Genomic DNA, 19,725 nt, shown 5'->3' with positions numbered 1-19,725 from the left:
ACTCAGGTACATCTTCAAACACAGTGGGCAACTGTCACTGAGCTCCAGCACTCATCCCGAAGTGTGTACAGAGCTCAAAAAACAAACAAGGAATAATGAAAAAGGGTAAGAGAAGCCGGTGTGCAAAAGATAGACCTAGCATGCAAATGTGGGCGATTGCAGTAGCGATACTGGGATGCTTGTACTCTCATGGTGTCCAGACTTGCATTTTCAGTCTGCCAATTACCACCACGTAAGACGGGGGGGTCACTTTCGTGCGCATTTTTCGGTTTACGTTCAAGTTTATACATTTTGCCATTTATTTGTGACTGCTGGGGCCGTGTTGCGTGTTTTTTGGACTCTTGCAGCAAATCAGTGTTTCCCAATAAAGTGTTGGGTGTGGTATGCATTTCCCTTTCTCCGCGTTCGTTCCTTGCAGGCTGAGGAGCACAAGAAGTCGCACCTGCACCCACTCAAGCTGCTGATGCTGGTGCAGCAGATGTACGAGACGGTGGTGGACCACGTGTGCCGCCTCATCCGGCGTACTTTCTATGCCGTCTACCTGCAGCAGGACACGGGCAACCTGGTGGTCGTGCGCGGGGAGCTCAAGCCCATCCGCATCCTCGACCCACATGCCGGTGAGGGACATTGCCGCCAGTGTCCTTCTATTAGATGCGACTGCATCTCATTCACTTGCCTTGTCCCTCCATACGGCGTTGTTGTTGTCCGTCCACACCCCTCCCCCATTCTCCTCGCCGCGCGAGCTGCGCTCTCCGCCGCTCACCCTTTCTCCTCTCCGATAGTGAACACTCTCTCGCGAGGGGCATTGGATTCGATTGGATTGGATTGGATTAGAGTGGATTGTGTTGCGTCATAGCTGCGCCACGTTGCGTCATAGCCGTGGCAGGGGGTTTACGGCACATTTCACGCGATGGGAGAATCGACCTAACGGAAACAACAACGGAACCCCCTATGCGTCGCATCTACACAGGGGTTCCCGCGAGGGGAGGTGGGAGAAATTTTTCGTTTCAAAAAGTGGCTGGCACGAGAAAAGATTGAGAGGAAAAGCTACGATTGAGATTGGGAAAGGCTTCAACCATAGAATTTCATACAATAATAACTAGAGGGGAAACTGGTGCTAGTGCCAGCGCGAACATGGCAGCGGCGCTTGCGCTTCAATAGGAATGATGGGTAGTTCTGGAACCGGATTGCGTGGGATCGAAACGGGCCTCTTGCTGCGCTAATTGTGTTTTTTGATGAAAAAAAACTGTTATTGCCCAGTTCTCCATTTACAAATTACATGGCGAACAAGAAAGTTAGTGACCAAAAACCGGTTTTGTACGAAATAAAATGGCGCGCAGAGTTGAGGAGGTTTGTGGAGCAGGTTTGCCATTTGCCGGCAAAAACAGCAGGATGCGGACTTCTTTAAAAACTACTTGTAAAAGTTTCGGCGCTGGTGGTTTGTAATAGGAAGAGAAAAGTTTTGTGCTCATAAAAAAAAAAAAAGAAACCGATTACAGTCGAATCCCGCTACAACGAAATTGACGGGACGCGCGAAAAATTTTGTTGAAGCGAAAATTCGGTGAGGCGAAATCCGCCCCAACACACCACGGAAAGGCCCGAAAAATAGCCCCGTATGTTTCCGCATCATTGGCAGCAAAAAAACAATGTTTAGAAAAAGGAGTGAAGCGCAATAACGTCACGTTTATTCGGATAACAAACATACCAATGGTTATCTGTGTTCACTGCACGCAAAGAACGCGTTACGGAGGGGGGTGAAGAAATGCAGGCGGAAAACGTATTGCTGCACAACAAGGCGTGCCCACCGAGCTGATTACTTTCAGATAGCTGCTAGGCCGTCGTAAGCCCCCCTCGCTTGTGGCAGGAGCAGTGGCGTTATCTTATCTTCTGACGGCACAGCAGCTACTGACCTTGGCAGGCAAGACGCGCGCGCTTGCATTAAACATGACCGCGCGCTCGCGACTAAGATAGGATGACTTGGCTTCAAGACCAAACACGCGAACATGATTTTTGCTCTTGGCTATGAAGAATGGTAGAAGGAAAACGGCAAGGACAGCTGCTCACGAGCCACAACGCATACATGACGGCGCCGCGCCAGCAGCGGAGCACATTCGTGCGATTTCAATTGGATACAGATTGGCTGTAGCTCCGGCTTGGCGAACCGGGCCTGTGCCTCATGTAAAGACGGCCAGCCACATCGTTATCACCATCAAACAATGGCGTCCGCCTATGAGTTTTTTTTTTTTTTTTTTGGGTGGCGGTGCGGGCGCACCGCGCATGTTTTCCGTGAATCTAAGCGTCCTGAATGTTTAAAAAGTTACAAATAGCTGGCGCTATGCTTATTTTATTGTGAAATAATTGTTCAAACCCAGCCCAATTCATCGAAAATTTCGTTGAAGCGAAAGCAAGCCAGACAAATGGTTTGTTGTGGCGAGGACTTTGTTGCATTGACTTCTATGGCTAGCTGACGGGGAATTGGAAATATTTCGTTGAAGCGGAAATTTCGTTGAAGCGGACTTCGTTGTAGCGGGATTAGACTGTACCGTATTTATTCGAATCTAGGCCGGCCCCGATTCTAAGCCGACCCCCGAAAGTCCGAAGGCGCGAAAAAAAAAAAACTTACCTCGAATGTAGGCCGAACAAAAAGGCAGGGTCAGCGTTCACAAAAAGAAAACACGTTTATTGAACATGAAGATGCGGTGCTGGAACTCAATCAGTTTCTCTTCAAAATCACCGGGCAACTTCTGGGCGATTGAGGTTCGACGACGGAGGCTAAAGCCGAAGTGCTTCATGAATTTCTGTAGCCAGCCCCGACTGGCTTTGAAGTGTGCCCGCGATAAGCCTGGTTCCCTTAAGGGGGGACGCGGGTCTTAGAATGGTCAAAAATGGCCAAAATATCGATTTTGAGAAAATTGATTGATTGATTGTAGGGTTTAACGCGCCGACGCAACGCAGGCGATGAGACGCGCCGTAGTGGAGGGCTCCGGATTAATTTTGACCACCTGGGGATCTTTAACGTGCGCCGAAATCTCGTACACACGGGCGTTTTTGCTTTTCGCCTCCATCAGAAAAGCGGCCGCCGCAGCCGGGAATCGAACCCGCGACCTCGTGCTCAGCAGCGCAACGCCTTAGCCACTGAGCCACCGCGGCGGGTATTTTTTGAGAAAATCCAATTTTTGGAATTATTGTACCTTCAAGCACCTGCCTTCAAAATATCAACCCGAAATTCCATCGGGAAATACTCTAAAATCATGTTTTGAAACGCCTCGAGGGCCACGAAATGCCCCAAATTGGGCAAAAGTTGCTTCAAATTCCCGCGCGCCCCGCGGGCGAAGCAGCCGACCGATCGCCGCCATCTTGGTCTTGTTTTGGAGCGTGTTTCTTTGTGCGCATTTTGCGGTATCTCAAAATGGCGTCGCTTGAGTAGAGCGACCGCCCTTGCCAGTTTTCCGAAGGCACCTTCTCGGCCGCCGATTGGCTAGAGCGGGCGCGCGCGGTTTGAGTTGGCCATACGACCCCTCCCATTGGTCGGCGCGACTGCTGTCATGGCGGTCGCCATCATGGCGTCTGCTACGCGCGTCCGACGGAGTCCGCTCTTCTGGCGCAGCGCTCGCTTAGAGCAGTTTTTTTTTTACAGTTTCTTCTAATTCTTCCATCGCGTACTTTCGTGAATGATGCCAGGAGACGTACGTTTGAAGAAGACGACCCGTCATGCGCACGGGAAGCGAAAGCGTCGCCCGCCTATCCCAAGGTCGCGTGGTGCGACTTCAGGCCGCTCGACTCCGCCGGATGAGAATCGTTCGCCACCTCGTATTGCCTCGCCTGCCCCATCGCCTGACCAACCACCTCCGGAATCCATACCTGGTCCAAGCACGTCCTGCCGGCTTGACACGAGGTATTACACGGCGGAGGAGATCGCCGCGCGTACGGAACACGCGGACGAGGTCAAGCGTGGAATTGAGACCAAGTCAGCAACGCAGCGGAAATTCGACCTCCTTGAAGTGGATTTGGCGCACTCAGAGGAAGAATCCGGCACAGATTTTGTTCTAGTGGATTTTGCAATGCTGAAGGACCTTTTTGCGCACGTCAGGTGCGGCAAGTGCGGGCTGGCGGCGCCGGATTTGAGGAAGCCTGACCGGCAGTACGGCCTCGCCGTGAAGCTCGAGGTGACGTGCTCGGTTTGTGAACACCGTGTCGAACGTTTTTCCTCGCCAAGGACCGAAGGATCTGGCAATATCACTCTTTTTGAAGTGAATATGAGGGCCTTGAAAAGTATTCAAAGCATCGGGAAGGGGGTGACTGCTCTGTCAGATTTTTGTGCTGGTATGAACTTGTCCCACCGAGGCCTGCACCACAAGACATTCCAAGCGCACTTGAGGAAAGTGGTTCAGGTTTGCGAGGACACTGCAGCAGCCTCTGAAGCTGATAGTGTGCGTGCCATCAAGGACTTGTACTCGGACCTTGGTCAGCCGCCAAACAACATAGATGTGATGTTTGATGGCACGTGGATCACATTGGAGTGGGCTGCATCATTGAAGTGTACACCGGCTTAGTGATTGATCATGTAGTCCTCTCTAACTTTTGCTTAGGTTGCGCCATCGGACCCAAAGCTTCAGATGAGGGCTACGAAGATTGGCTGGCAGACCATGAGTGTCAGCGAAACATTGACTGTGGTGCAGGACGCATGGAGGTAGAGGCAGCCCTGATAATGTTCAAGCGCTCGCTCTCCAAGAATGGGCTGCGGTACACAACCGTGATGTCCGATGGAGATAGCCGCACCATGCACGGCTTGAAGGAAAAAGGCGTCTATGGGTTTATCCCCATAGGCCAAGAAAGTTTGCCTTTCGGCTACATTTATTTTCCCCAAAAGACTCTTTTGAGGGCCAACAACATGATGCATTTGCGGAAAACGCACTGCGCAGTGTCCCACCCCTGTATCCTCTCAAACTTCCAGCGTAAAAACCGTGAATGAAATAGCCTCACCAAAAGGGGGGCACCTAAAGCAAGTTTCACCCTCACACTTTTGCCGTACACAATATTCTGGGTACCACCGTGCACTGTAATAGATGATGGCACTTCACGAAGGACTGTTGCAGTTTTTACGACGCCAGCAAGACACCACCAGATTTCACAACGCTAACAAAATGCCAACCGATTCGAAGTCGATAAATTTTGCTAAATTCCTGATGGGGTCCGTTACTTGGCCTTTTGTATCTCCAGTTCTAGTTGACATTTTTGGAATCCAAAGACAGATTTGAAAATGGGAAGAACATGTCTTTGTTACTGGGAAATTTTGAAGCTACACTACTGACGGTTCATCTCATAACACATGGCCAAACTTCAAATGCAGTTTTCTCAGTTTCATATTTTTGGTCACTTCCCTCAGCCTTACGCAGCTTTTTGGAAACTTCTTCTTGCTTCATAAGGTCAATCTTGGTACCATTTTTTTCAGTACAGCCTGAGGCAGCCGATGACATTCTTAGTTTTTCTGTTTAGGCTACGCATAAATAATGACTTGCAGTTATTTTGATGAGCCAAAATATCCAATACTGCCATTTTTTGTACTTGACATGTTTTTTTAGGATGCCGTGACTTTAGAGAAAAACGAAGAATGTCATCGGGTATGGGAACTCTCTGGCTATCCATTCATGTAATTAAAAGCGACAAAATGCAATGCGAAAGTTCATTAAAGCTGCGTAAGAAATTACCTAATTGCGGTTTAGACTTTGTATGATAACTTTTGAACTAACAGCACCAGCTCAAATATAATTGCATATTTGAAGTCTACAGAGAAAAGCACATCCGTGTGCAAATTTTCATAAGTTTCTACCCATAAATAAAAAAGTTAGTTTTAAGACCCTCGTCCCCCCTTAAAGGGACTCTGCAACACTCTTTGAGCAGTGCAAGTAAACCTGCGCGACGTTTAGATTACACTGCCAGGAATACCTGAGCCAAATATTACACGTGCACGTGAAGCGGTGAGCGCACAAATCGATGTGAAAGACGTGGAAAAATCAACCGCTCTCTCTTCAGTTGTCCTCATTATGCATGGCCTAAGGGACGTCACATAGGCCATGGCTGCCCGATCGGCTGTCACTGGTCAACTTCGGGGCTAGATTCTCCAATTTCCGTCGTCGTCATCGCTGTGTACGAACCTCTTCTATGCCTGAACCTGTAGGCACAGTTTTGCCGTTTCTTTTGTGTTTTGAGTGCGCGCGGAGTTTGAGTGATGAGCTCAATACTTCCTTTTCAACGGGACCACTCAACCACAAAAGTTTATTGCTTCAAAAACGCCCTACCAGCCCGAGCGCGCACTTGCGAGCAGGCACCTATGCCTGCTTTTTTGTGGCACCAGACCGGAAATAGGTCCCTCCGCGTTGCGGAGAAAAGGACAAAACTACCCGGCATGTGATATATCGAAGGCCGCCGAAGAGAACGCCGCGAGCCGCGCCCCTCTCCGGGAGAGAGCGCGCAGCTTTCGTCGCGTTCCGCGGTCGAGTTGAGAGGGCGATTTCTCATTGCGCGTAATTTCGTTAATTGTGAACGGATTTTCATAATTCTTGCGGGAGGAGATTTCTGGGACAATAGACTTTATCCCAAAACACATTACTAGCAGTCGATGGCAAGTGTTGCAGGGTCCCTTTAAAAGCTCCCTTGCTTTTGCCTGGAGCACTTCCGTCGTTACTGGAAGGGCAGCTGCTCGCTGCGTCTGAACGAAGTCAGCCAATGCCACCTCCATTTCATGGTGACGGCATTCTCGTGGTCCGGTGATTGCCAACCTCGTTGCGGCGCACGCAAAATCCTCTCCCGTTGCGTCCTCCAACGACGGACATTTTTTTCATCCACGCCGAAGTCCCTCCCGGCTTGAACGTTCGACGACAACTCCGCAGCTAAAACAACTTTTCTTTTAAAAGCGGCACTATAATGGCACCGCTTCTTTTTGCGCTGTCAAAACCAAACGCCACACCGCACGCAGACCACTGTCCCACAGAACAGGGTCCGCATAATTCAAAATGGCGGCCTATGGCCCTGAAGTGGCTACTGGCTCGTCTAGTAATGGCTACAATACTTTCTTTTCTGGGTGGCGCTAGCTGCGCGCCACTTTACTTGGAAATTGGCGCGTATTTCAAAATCCTCGAATCTAAGCCGACCCTGGAGTTTGATATATCAGTATTTCAAAAAAACTATCGGCTTAGATTCGAATAAATACGGTACCTTCGGAGAAGCTATTCTTGCCTGAATTAGGGACCATCAATCTGCGTTCCTATCAGCCGCCGGTACTGCTGGCCTACGCCATAGGAGCCGGCGTTCGCACAGAAGGTGTGGCTGTTCCAAGCGATTCGCAACCGTCGTCAGCTTCGACAGTTCATTGCTCTGCCGTATGATCAGCGCCGCAACTCCTAATTCGCAGACAACTTCGCCGCACAAAGTGCCGTCATTTGTGTTTTCGTGCTCGCTGTGCCGGCAATGAATTGATAACCCACCCAATTCGCAACTCTGGTTATAAACCATTCCACCCAGGGTGGCGTCAGTGCGCGCGCGGCATGCAGTTCAAGGAAAGACGTATTTTTGATAGCTTCTTCCAACACCCCGCATAGACAAATGCGTTCAGGTAAATCCAAAACGAAAACGTAACTGCCTGCAATCCATAGCAACTTTCTCAAGCCATCGGGCGCCAATCCAAATCCAGAACTACCCATCACGCTCATTGAAGCATACGATCGCAGTGCCAGATTCCTCTCTAGTTATTGTATGAAACTCTGGTTTCAACAGCTTATGGTGGGGTCCTAATCGTCAACCTAAAGTTGACTGTGAACAGCATAGGCCCCAGTGTTGCACCTTGTGGAACTACCAGCAGCAAAATTCCTTGAAAACACAGAGAAATCATTATTGATACCTTCCCTTAATTCAGAGTTTAGTTTCAAGCCTTGAAAGCTTACGGAAGAGGCTATCCTTCAACCTGGAATTGACTATGAACAATGCAGCCCTCAGTACCCGCCATGGTGGCTCAGTGGCTAAGGCGTTGCGCTGCTGAGCACGAGGTCACGGGTTCGATTCCCGGCTGCGGCGGCCGCTTTTCCGATAGAGGCGAAAAGCAAAAACGCCTGTGTCTACAAGATTTTGGTGCAAGTTCAAGATCCCAGGTGGTCAAAATTCATCCGGAGTCCTCCACTACGGCGCGCCTCATCGCCTGCGTTGCGTCAGCGTGTTAAACCTTACAATCAATCAATCAATCAATCAATCAATCAATCAATGTAGCCCTCAGTTTTGCACCTTGCACAACCACCAAAACACACTGAGAACACAGGAAGGTCCTTACCAAAATTCAAAATTTAGTTTCAATGGGTTGTGACCCTGCCTCTATCTGCCACACCCAGAAAGAGCATGTTTTCTACAACAATACACCCTTTATACTTGGCACAGTTTTAAAAAAATTTGTAATGCTCTTTCAGGCAGGACTTGTGGCTCGAGTCTGCTTTCAGCTGTTTAGTTACTCTTTAGTGGTCCCCTCGTGCAGTTGTCAAAAAAGGCACCAAGAAGAGAAAGCACGAATCTGGGGTAAGAGAGTAGTCGAGTGTTTTTGGCAGAAGTTGAGGCCCCTCTTGATTGACTAGGTTCACTGGCTTTCGTTTATGGCTAGCAAAGGCCACTGTGACTTACGCATCATAGAAGAACCGTGTATCGTCCAAGGTTCACACAATTCACGCCTGCAGTGGATTCAACAAAACAAGTTACAACTCTCCATGACCGCGACACAGTTGCAGACGTAAGGTTTGAACAGTGGCTTGGTCATTAGACTTTTGCAGCATTACAGGTAGCGCTTCTCCTGTCGATACATGGAAAACGGGAATTCCAAATTCCGAAGATTTACCAGTAAATTCTTCTTGCACTCCCTAGCCACACTAACCCTGGTATTCTTTATGCCTCCTCCATTCGTGCCTCCAGTCGAGGAGATCTTGGAAAGTGATGTTCGCATTTTAAAGCGGTGTGGTATCCCACTCGGCTGAGTCGAGAAAACACGCGGAGTGATGGACAGACTCAAAGCACGGCTGTAAAAAAGGGCCCAACTTCAGAATGAGTACTTCTTTGGCCAATACCATACCAGGACCAAGATAACTATTTTCAGTCACAGCTTGCCTGCTATTTGCCATAAAATGATTTTATACTCTGGAACAAGTTAACCCTCTCGCTACTGCGCCTATCAAAATCGATCAATTTGATCGATACTTTTGGGAGCGCCTTTTCGTAGCATTCCAGGCGTTTCTCGAACAAGTAAAGCTGTTCGGAGTTAGATCAGAAAATGGCCTTTCAAAATCAGTTTTGTTTTCATTTTTGCAACGGAAACGTGATTTTTGACACGCTTTTGAATCACCTGGGTGTGAAAAAGGGGCGTGGTCATCGCGCGTCACGGCTATCAACGAAGAATGCGTGCAACTCGTAATTACTCTGCACCAGCGCTTGTTTTTTGCTATCAGGGCGTGAATGGGGAACTAGCAAACGATTTTCAATCGTCAGGTTCGCGCTCTGACAGTAATAATCCCAGAAATTGGCTAAAAATGTCAAGCAGTGCCTGGTTGCAAAGCTACTTTATGATTTTAGGCAGTTTTATTGCCTTTGCGCAAGTTGTTCTAAGTACTGTGGTAGGTCTACTTACCCCAGGACCATTCGCAAACAGTTTACAACAGTTTCGGTTTCGTTTCTGCATCGCGAGATTCATATTTAGCGCTACTACGCAGTTACCCAACTTCAAGGCTACCTGCAATGGCGCCTGAAGCATCCGCAACTGATCCTCGAACAAAGCACGGCGCTCCTGATTTCCCCCCACCCTAACCCGATTTCTGCGATAAGAACTTCAGATGCAAGTCAAAAGGTCACACCCAGTCGCCAGATATCTGTTCCGCCGAGGACAGCGCTTCAAACCAGCCTTACACTGCCAGCTGTTCGCCTTCCAGTTTCGTTTCCATGCGAGGGTATATCCGGGTGTCTAATGTTGCTGCTTAGTTGCACTGTCTATTCGGACGAAGTCTCTGATAAGTTTCTGTACTGTTTCATTTGAAAAATGTTAGGTGGCGCTGCAATAGAGGAGGCTCGTTGTGCTGATCTTTTTCAGCGCGCAACTGCTACTCGGCCAAAGATCGCAGGGCACGATTCTAGCTCATCGTACCTCATTTTTGCGAGCAAGGCTACAATTGCGAGTAAGAAGATGATAATAAAGCTCAGCTTTATGTTTTGAGAGATAACTGACCGTGAACGACAACAAGCATCAGCCACGGCATTCCGTTTTCAACTTCATGCATGTTTTTTTCTGCATCGCGTGCTTGTCCCAAATATTGTGCTCGCTGTAAATGCAAAGTCAGCCATTGACAAGATGTTTTTACGTTAGGTGGGGGCAAATTGGTGCCTCTGATAACGTCAAACCGCCAGATTTATTCCAGGGAACCACCCGAAATTGCACATTTTGAATTAAAGGTTGGGCTTCAACGCATGACACGAGCACCGTGCGTGCTAACATTTTTTTTATATATCTGAAAAACTGTTCCACGCAAGTCGACATTTTTTTAGGGTGTGTTTTTGAAATGTTTCCCTACAAAATGTATATTCTAATTTTTTTCTACTACCGGTGGTTTGATATACACAACTCCTTTTTTTATCATGTTTTTCGACAACTTGACAAAAATTTTGATTTTGATATTTTTTTTCACAACTATGATATATGAAAACCTTTAAAAAACTGGTATTATTCGAAAGGCCGTTAAATAATCTGCATTTTGTGCTCCTGCAATTAGTGCCTAACCAATTTTTAGCAGGTAAAAAAATGTTTTCTTGGACCCCTCAAAATTGGTCAATTTTCTGCGGTAGCGAAAGAGTTAAGAACGGCAATAGGTCATGTACTTTATCACTCCGCCCAAGCGACGGACCCGGATGTCAACGGGCGCACGTGTTTTGAAAGGAGATTGCTATGAATGCGTGACATCGTCTGCTTTTCTCAGGTAGTTTCTTTGTCGTCGCTGGAGTATTTTATAAGCATATTAAGTCCAACAAATCACGAAAACGGCTCGTGACATGTTCAATATACTCCCAGTAACGCACTATTTGCGCCGCGCGGAGTAACATCCGGCTGCAGTGATGAGGCACAGCGGTAGCTTCAGTTGCTGTTCTTAAGTTGTAACCGAGTATAGTAAACTTACCTTGCCACCTGTGTGAAAAAAGAGGAAATGAAAACATGGCTTTCTTGAAATTGTGCAAATTTGCTCCACCAAATGTGTGAGAGAAGAAGAAAATTCACGGTTAGTTCCTTTTTTGAAGGGATTTTGAGCAGCGGATCCCCGACTTGTTAGCAAGAAATTGGTCACAATGAGTATGCGTTGTAATAGTGTGTAACTGCATACGTATAGACAAGGCGTCTAGAGCCAGGCCATCATCATCTTCTGATGAGGTGCCCGAGGTCAAAAACTGGAGTTCAGTCTTAATTTAAGTACATACAGAAGATGCTGGCTTCTATTTGAAATTTCTCTTTCCCACTCTCTAAGTGGCACAACAAAATGTGCCCTTCGTAGCACTTTCTCGAATAAACAGCAGTGACCTTAATCTCCACGGGGTAAAGTACGGGCTTTGAAAATTTTCAGCGAAGCTTTTTATTGTATTCAGTGCTTAGTCTGCAAATCATGGCCAGCATTTGCTGAGCTGCTCAATCGAAAAACATGCAGCAGCTTCCATTTATGTGCTTATTATACCGCTGTCACGCGGTAGATCTAATGACATTTAGAGCATATGCCATCATTCGCTCTAAATGTCGTTAATGCGGCGCTACACGGGAACACCGAATGACATTTGAAGCGAATGACATTTATACCCGTGCCACACGTACACAAAGAATGGCATTAAGTGCTGAAGTCCTTAAGATGCCAAATGACATTAACTGGTCGGACCGTGCTTCACATGACACCGCAAAGGCATTAAATGTGTTAGGCATGATGGTGATCATGACCAAGAAGAGAAATTCACTCATATTTGGGAAGTCTTTAATGTAGAGAAAAACATCTTACAAGGGTTACAAATGTTTTTTTGTGAAAGAAAACGTTATGAGAAACAGTGTTTTCTTCAAAATGGCGTGAGCCATTTCTAAAAGTGGCTTCATCAGCTGCCATCGCCTGCCAGTGGTAGCCAAATCTGAAAAATTCAGCACGACGAGTGACGCGATGTTTTGCCTTTTGCCGCTGTTTTTGTGAACATCGTCTTCTTCAGAACTTCGGCACCAAGAGTGCACAAAAAATCGCCTAATTTCGAAGTTCAGCTACGTTTCTGCGTCAACAGTCTGGTGCTGAGAGTTTCGTTGGTTTCATTTGGGGCTCATCGCATTCGAGGGTAGGCAGATTTAAGGTGTTCGTGAAGGTAAATGAGTTGTGCGGAACTCCTTAAACCAAAATGACATTAGAGCTAAGGGCATTAGATTTTTGCGTGTAGCAGCGAATTAATGGCATTAAAAGTTAAGGCATTAAGCACTTAATGTCATTTTTCGTGTACGTGTGGCATGGGTATTAGCGGCTAACCGAGGTCCCGGACCTCAGTTAGCAGCCAAACGAGTAGCCTCAACAGCAGCGGTGCGCCACTAGACAAGAAAATTCAGTAGTAAACCAAAGAATGCCGTTTCTAAAAACTGTCAGTAAACTTATATTTTCCTCGTCGTGTTGTTTGTTCAAATAAGGGAAGACAAACAAGTACTAGCAAAAAAAAGGAAATCTCGTCCCCAGTGCGCGCGCTACCCCAATACGGATTTTTTGCAGACTTGTCTCGGCTTGTGATGTCTACTGATAAACAGGTGGTTTTCCCGTTTTATTTTTAGGACAATAATGTGTTGTTATTTTAAAAGAAAATATGCGTGAAAACATTCTAGATGCGCTTGAAATATAATTCTGCGGTTTTGTGAGCTTACTAAGCATCACCGCTAATCACAGTCAAATGACATTTGTTTCGCCGTGCAGACCCGCACGGCCGAACCGAATGTCATCAACAGCTAATGTCGCTCACTTTGAATGACATTAGATTTGCCGTGTGACAGGGGTTTTAGGTCCCCTTCTGTGTGCTCAGTCTGTTCTGTGTGCAGCCTTAAAGGGTCCATGAAGAGAAAAAAACAACTTTGTTTAACTTTAAAGAGTTAGGCTTCAGTCCCTCACTCAGTTCCATTCCAGCCACGAAAGACGTTTTTTAACCGATAAAAATGCAAGAAATACTTAACGACTTTCAAACTTCGCGCCACAGTGACGTGTTATCGGCGCGAGCGACGTCATGTGGGCCAGCACTAAAAACATAATTTTCAGGGGGTTTGGTGCCCGTTAGCATTCAAGTGATTCGATCAAACGGAACTAGCGGCCCGACTACAATCGTCCAGTCATGGGTCCTGGCGATTGATTAGTTCGGTCGCCGTCAATCACCCAAACAAGATTCTGTGACGTCATAGAAAAGTTGCGGCAAACTGGCTAGCGAGTCGCCACTGCTCCACACATTTTCCTTAATATCTCCGTTATTTTTTCGAAGTTTGCGATGAAGTCGGTATCATTTTTTATCAGGAAAAAGCAGCCTTTCTAATGAACCAAACTTGTATTTTGTCTTCATGGCCCCTTTAAAAATGAGTGCAACTTTGAGCACCGAGTGCTCATTACCCACTGCGGGAGTGGTAACACCCGCCAGTGTTGCACGCAGTGCGCATCAGTTCCGTTCCTGGCCGCAACAACCGATGCTGTGACGTAGGCAGAATACAAAAACACTGGCACCCGCCTCAGTGGCTGTGGCATGGTGCTGCTGAGCCCAAAGACGCCGGTTTGATCCTGGCAGTGGTGGCGCTTTTTAGATGAAGGCGAAAAGCTAAAACACCATTGTGTCAAGGTTTACGCACGCGTTAAAGATCCCCAGGAGGCTCAAACTAATCCAGGCCCCTCCAATACGCATAGCCGAGGTGTAGTTTTGGTGTGGTAAATTCCATAATCAATCAGTAAATCACAAGAACACCCATCCGTATAATAGTTTATCGTACGGTGAAGTGCCCTGGTGGGCTAACGTGATCTGGACCCCTCTACTTTGGTGCATCGTGTAGACTAGGTGTAACATTAGCGTTGTGCCAAGCTCTGAATCCAAATTTGCGTGCAGCCAGGCATAGTAACCGAATTTAGGGCCTGAATGCAAGTTCGCATATTCAGGGGAGCCCTTCAGTGTGGCCTGCCTTGCGGCCTGGGTTCAGCATCACACCAGTGTCAAAGCCCAGACTTGAACTTGTGATGTGTTTTGTAGCCTGTAGCCCAACTGTGGCTTCGGAGTGGGTGCAGTTGAATGTGCAAACAAGCCCTCCACTGTAGCCCAAGTGTAGCTTTGTGGTAGCCTTGATGCCCTTTGCCGTGGCTTCTCCTGTAGCACAGATCCGACTTTGTTGTGGCATCAATTCTCAGTAGTGGAGTTCTGATTTGTGTCTATTTCAGAAATGTCCATTGTACGTCCCATTTCTATTTTGACGTAGTAGCACAGATCCTGTAGCACAGATCCGACTTTGTTGTGGCATCAATTCTCAGTAGCGGAGTTCTGATTTGTGTCTATTTCAGAAATGTCCATTGTACGTCCCATTTCTATTGTGACGTAGTTGCACTTGCAAGGCCTCTGACGAGCACCCTTGCCTTGGTTATGCTGCATCGCATCCAAGTCGTCTGCTTTCAACCAATCAGAGCTCGCTCAAAGTGGACACTTTGAAATGGGCAATGGACAAATGGGCATTCTGACCCAGATCTGAACTTCTGTGGTTTTGACAAGCTATAGCTGGTGTCCGCGCAATAGCTTGACTCCCAATTGGTTTTTTTTGGGGGGTATAACGACACCTTCAACCGAAATCGGTTCCTTGATAGCGTCCTAGAAAATTTCAGAGTGGAATTTCCAGGTCTACCAGTCTTAAACATACTGCCAAAAGGTATGCTAACAACCAGGATAGTGAACTGCTCGGCGACGTAGTTTTAACTGTACGTGAGATGAAAAGAGGTGTTATACAAACTTTGTCCCCGGCTAAAACGATAAAGTGCAGTCTTTTTTCTATTCCCTTATGTGGTTTTCGAGTCACGCATTGAAACTGACGAAGGCGATTGCATACAAACAGTAGTGTCACGTTTGGACACTACGTGGCGCCACCTTTCAGGAAGTTCAGAAACTTCCTGTGGTTTTCCCCACTATATGAAACACTAGCTTTCACATGGACATGGACTCCACAATGAGTGGTTGTCTGTCTCTTTTTAAAGCACAGTGCTGAGCATGCGATGCGCGTATTTTCCACCCAGGGGAGCCCTCGTCGGAGCAGCCGGCCAAGCCGTCGTCCTCCGCCGTCTCCGGCCACCACCAGCAGCACGAGGAGGCGTCCACCGTGGTGTCGTCGGCCCCGAGCTCCAGCTGGCTGGACTGCATCTCGCGCCAGTCGGGCATCCCCGAGTGGCTGCTCATGATGGTGCTCTTCCTCGTCGTGGTCACCATGGTGTGGCTTTGCTGCGCCACCATGGTGACCTTGCCCAGCGGCGCAGCGGCCGCCGCCGCCGCCTCCCCGCCACCCGCGTACTCGCACCACGTGAGTGACCCCACTCCTGTCGTTGGGGAGTCGGGGATCTGCAGCGCTTCTGATAAACGCTTTCACTCTTTCCTTCATGCGTGGAGGTACTGCCAAAGCTATAGGAGGTATTCATTGAAAAGTTTAGCTGTCAATTCCTTCGCTTGGCAACACTGGAAACGGCCACATTCATGGCCGATGCGCCACGGACATGGCGCAGCTTGGGCCACTGCGCTTGCACGCCGAAGAAAAAAAAAAACTCCGTCGTGCGTCGTCTGCTCTGTTTCAACCCAATTCTCAACGGTGGTGTCAACAGAGATGTTATTAATCGCACTCACATTGGATTCGAGGCAATAGTTTGCGTTCGGTGAGGTAGAGTTTGTAACGAGTACAGACAAGTACCGCCATCCCACTGAGCCCGACGTAACGAGTGACGGCACACTCACACGGTTGCCTGCATGCGCGCCTCGCCAGTGAATACAAGCAATAGTTATCACCATCACGGAGCGCCGTTGCATGATTTGCTCGTCGCAGCCGGCACGCCTTCCGTTTGTGGTTTTGCTTTTTGTTGCTTTCTTTTTAAAGTGAATATTGGGTGTGTTCATTGCTGCAACTGCAGTGAAAGCCAGCCAATAGCTGCTGCACTGACGTAATTCCAGCAGTTGAAGGACACCAAGACTGGGAAAAGAGAGAAATCTTTTGATCAACCTTCTAAGTTATCTGATGGGCATAGAGTAGCAATTCATGGCTGAGGTGCCTTCTGACCCCTTATTCTAAATAGCGAGCATGGTTGTTGACTGCGTTCTGCTAGCATTTTGGATTTCGAAAAAAAAAAAAAAAAAGTTGAAAAGGGCATTAAGGGGTCCCTTGAAAAAGGAGCTGTGAAGAGCGGATACAACTTCATTCACTTTGAAAGAACTAGCCTTTGGTTAACCACTCAGCTTCATCCAGACGATGGACATTTTCTTCAACTAGAAAAAATGGCGGAAATATTGAGAAACTGAAATTTCTGAAACAAGAAAAAAGATAGGGTGCTGAAATTACGAAGGTAAATACGAATGATACGCATATGGTGCCTGGGTATGTCGTTGATGTGTACCTTCATCCTTTTACCACCCTATTCTTTTTACTGCAGAAATGAGCCAGCTAGCTCAACAAGTTCTGCTATTTCAAATTTTACGCTACAGGGGCGTAATACAGACTAGTATTACAATCTCCAACAATAACAATATCCAAGTGCCAAGGAAAACCTATCGTTATAACCGATAATTCAAGGGCGGAAGTGCTGCGCCATTTCCGCCACCCTGCCCCTAAAAACAGTGCTGGAGTAGGGCGATACAAAATGTGAGGCAACGGTGAAAGGATGTTCAATGCCAGTCTGATTGTCGCTCGTTCAGCTGTCATTCATGACGTAGCTCGCTTTGGCAGGCTCCTTAAAGGACTAACGCTCTGAGTCAGTCGTCGCAACTTCCTGCTGTCCAACCGGTAGCGCAGTTTCACGGGACTTGGGGAGTGCAGACTTTAGCCCTAAATCCGCCTTCACCGCACGGCGCGCTGCGTCGTGAAGCATGCGTCTTCACCACCAGTCGTCGCAATCTTCCCGCTTACTGTCGGAAGCAAAGAATAAAATAGTTGTACTGCTCAGTCGGAATCTCGCTATTTTGTGTTATCGGCGCTAACCATTCAAGGATTAGATGCCACCGTGCTGGGTCGAACAGCATGAGATAAAGCTGCGGCTCTTGCACGAGCGAGGGAGGAGATTCTGCTAAGCTAGCAGCTATGTGCAAGTAATCAGCTTGGGAGGTGTGTCTTGCCGGGAGTGCTTTTTGGGAATGGGGGGGGTTGGGGGAGGAAAGCGAGAAAGTTGGTAAAGGGTGGTAAGAAAAAGTTTACAGGACATCGGGAGGGAGGGAGGGGTTGGGGGGGTCGGCTTACTTGAGCACCCTCAAAGCAAAAATTATTTGCAGAAGAATGGGGAGTTGTAGATCCGCGATATCATGTACAAAACAGCACTAGATTGGCAACGGCAAAGGAAGAAACGACGACTGCACAGCGCCGAACTCGCCACTGAAATTTTATTAGAAAGGAAACGCGTATTTATGGAGGAAGGATGCGAACATGACATGTCACGGCGAAAGTATGCAATCAACCACAAGTTATCATCCTTGTGACGGCTCTGCTTTATGTGTAGTACACGTGTGTTTCCTTTCTACTAAAATTTCAGTTGCGAGTACAGCATTGGGCCGCCGTCATTGCTTCTTTTGCCCTCGCCGATCTTGGGGTGTTTTGTACACGGCAAAAACTATTTGCTTTTCACTGGCTCAGCAAAAGGCCTTTTTCGAACTTCCGTGTTTTGCACTCCGACTTTTAACCCCCGCCGCTTTTGCCCGCAGAAGATGGGGGTGAGCGGCGACCTCGACTACCTGCTCATCTACGACCCGTCCGAGCAGGTGAAGGTGCAACCGCCCGTCGACCAGGAGGCCCCACCGCTCCCCGTCAAGGTTCCCCTGAGCCAGATCTAATCGGCCAAGCCCCAGGGGGTCCCCCTCTCTTTCTTTTTTTGCTCTCCCTCTCTCTCTCTCCCTCTCTATCTCTGCTCACTTTCTCTCTTTTCTACGCTCTGTCCCGCATTGTTGAGTAGCTGCACTCTCCTAATGGCAGTTCTGTTTGCCTGATTTGACCTTCACGTTGGCCCGCACCGGTCGGATTCAGAGCCGGGCGAAAGTGACTGATAGTGCCGTTGGCTCATTGCCTTCTGCTTTCAGAGACAGGTTACTCGATTCGTCATGGCCCTAATCCCAATTTTTATTTTGAAAGGAGAATTGCGAAACTTTACCGTTGTCGCTGCGTGATGTCAGGAGTTAAATGTTGATGAGTGGTTAACTGGTTGTTGATATCGGTTGTAGGCATCAGTTGCCAGGTTGCTCTTCCGCGTTTTCCTGTTTGTAATGCAGACTTTGCAGACTCTGGCTGGCATGTGCAGTGCAGTTGATAGTAAGTTTTGAGCACTGTGCCTGATCAGAGTTTACTTGCGAGCTTTGTGTTCTATGCAGACGGAACGGACACTGGATTTCACTTTTTTTCCCACCATCTGCATATGTCTGTTTTACTGCCTGTTTGAGTCTATCTTTACATTCATTTTCGGTGCCTCAGTCTTCCTGCCGAAAGAGAAATGCAATTTTTCGTTTATGAAATTTGTTGGGAAAAACTGCGAAATTGGCATGCCTAGCACAGTTTTATGGCACATTTTAGAGAATATTTTTATCTCGGGACTGTCGCAGTTCATTAAAAAAAAAATTAAAGAATACTAGATGTTGTCATCTGTTGTTTTGTTGCCGAGATTTTTTAAGTGCACAGTACTTCGGTAAACAGAGTTTTTGTCCCTTTTTCTTTATAGTATCTTCTGTGTGTGAATAAAGGTTTCAGTTGGCCACTGGTGGGCACATTGCAATACAGTTTTTTCACAGTTTTTTTCACTTCTGTAGCAGTTAAAATCTTCTTCTCGTAACGTTTGTCTTACACATCTGACATTACGACATCTTACTTGAATTATTTCTGTATCCCAGGAAAAAAACTGCTTCACTTGAACATCTGCACACAGTATTTGCAGCATTTGTCTGACGTTGTTTATCTGCCGAGTCTTATGCGACATTCTATGTTACTTGAGAGCTCGGAGCAGGAGGATGTCGTTTGTGATGCTTTTTCAAAATGGAAAGAACTGAGTTAGTCTAGCGCGGTGTAAAATGAAGAGTGTAAAAGTTTTCAGGCCGATTTATGGTTTTAGTGCCATTATTACTGGAACACAAATTGTGTGTGGTGGGGAGCAACGTTATCAGCCAGAAATGCTTGCAAGACGCAGGGAGTGACAGCAAAAAGTTTGAAGCTTTACAATCTGGCACTTGCTACCTTTGTGGATGCCGACGAAGACGGCCGGCTTCCTGTCCACCAGATGTCTTGGAAATATACTTCGGTGACTTCTTGCCACACCCTGTCGATGTTTGTCTTACATTACATGAAGTTCTCGCATGAAGTTCTCGCACAACAAATTTTGTATATTGCAATTCCGTCAATAGTGGCTGAAACGTTTTTTTTTCCTCCCTTCCGCTTTTTTATAACATGCACCCGGCACAATGCGTGTTGATTGAAGTCGATAT

General features: G+C 47.4%; 1 protein-coding gene across 1 annotated transcript in view; it reads left to right on the top strand.

Moving 5' to 3' along the window:
* LOC144162569 (transmembrane protein 59-like) overlaps positions 1-18,342 on the top strand; it is a 28,607-nt gene extending 10,265 nt beyond the window's left edge. Inside the window, exons 4-6 of the mRNA XM_077693156.1 lie at positions 419-617; positions 15,312-15,592; positions 17,965-18,342. Coding sequence (XP_077549282.1) covers positions 419-617; positions 15,312-15,592; positions 17,965-18,093 — 609 coding nt within the window. The 3' untranslated portion in view covers positions 18,094-18,342. The remainder of the gene's footprint in view (positions 1-418; positions 618-15,311; positions 15,593-17,964) is intronic.
* Positions 18,343-19,725: the final 1,383 nt, after the last annotated feature.

The sequence above is a fragment of the Haemaphysalis longicornis genome, unplaced genomic scaffold, assembly GCF_048455015.1.
Source record: "Haemaphysalis longicornis isolate Haplotype H1 unplaced genomic scaffold, Haemaphysalis longicornis Haplotype H1 scaffold_12, whole genome shotgun sequence".
In the NCBI taxonomy this organism is placed as follows: Eukaryota; Metazoa; Arthropoda; class Arachnida; order Ixodida; family Ixodidae; genus Haemaphysalis; species Haemaphysalis longicornis.
The sequence above is the reverse complement of the archived record's forward strand: the minus strand, read 5'-3'. Positions and strand labels throughout refer to the sequence as shown.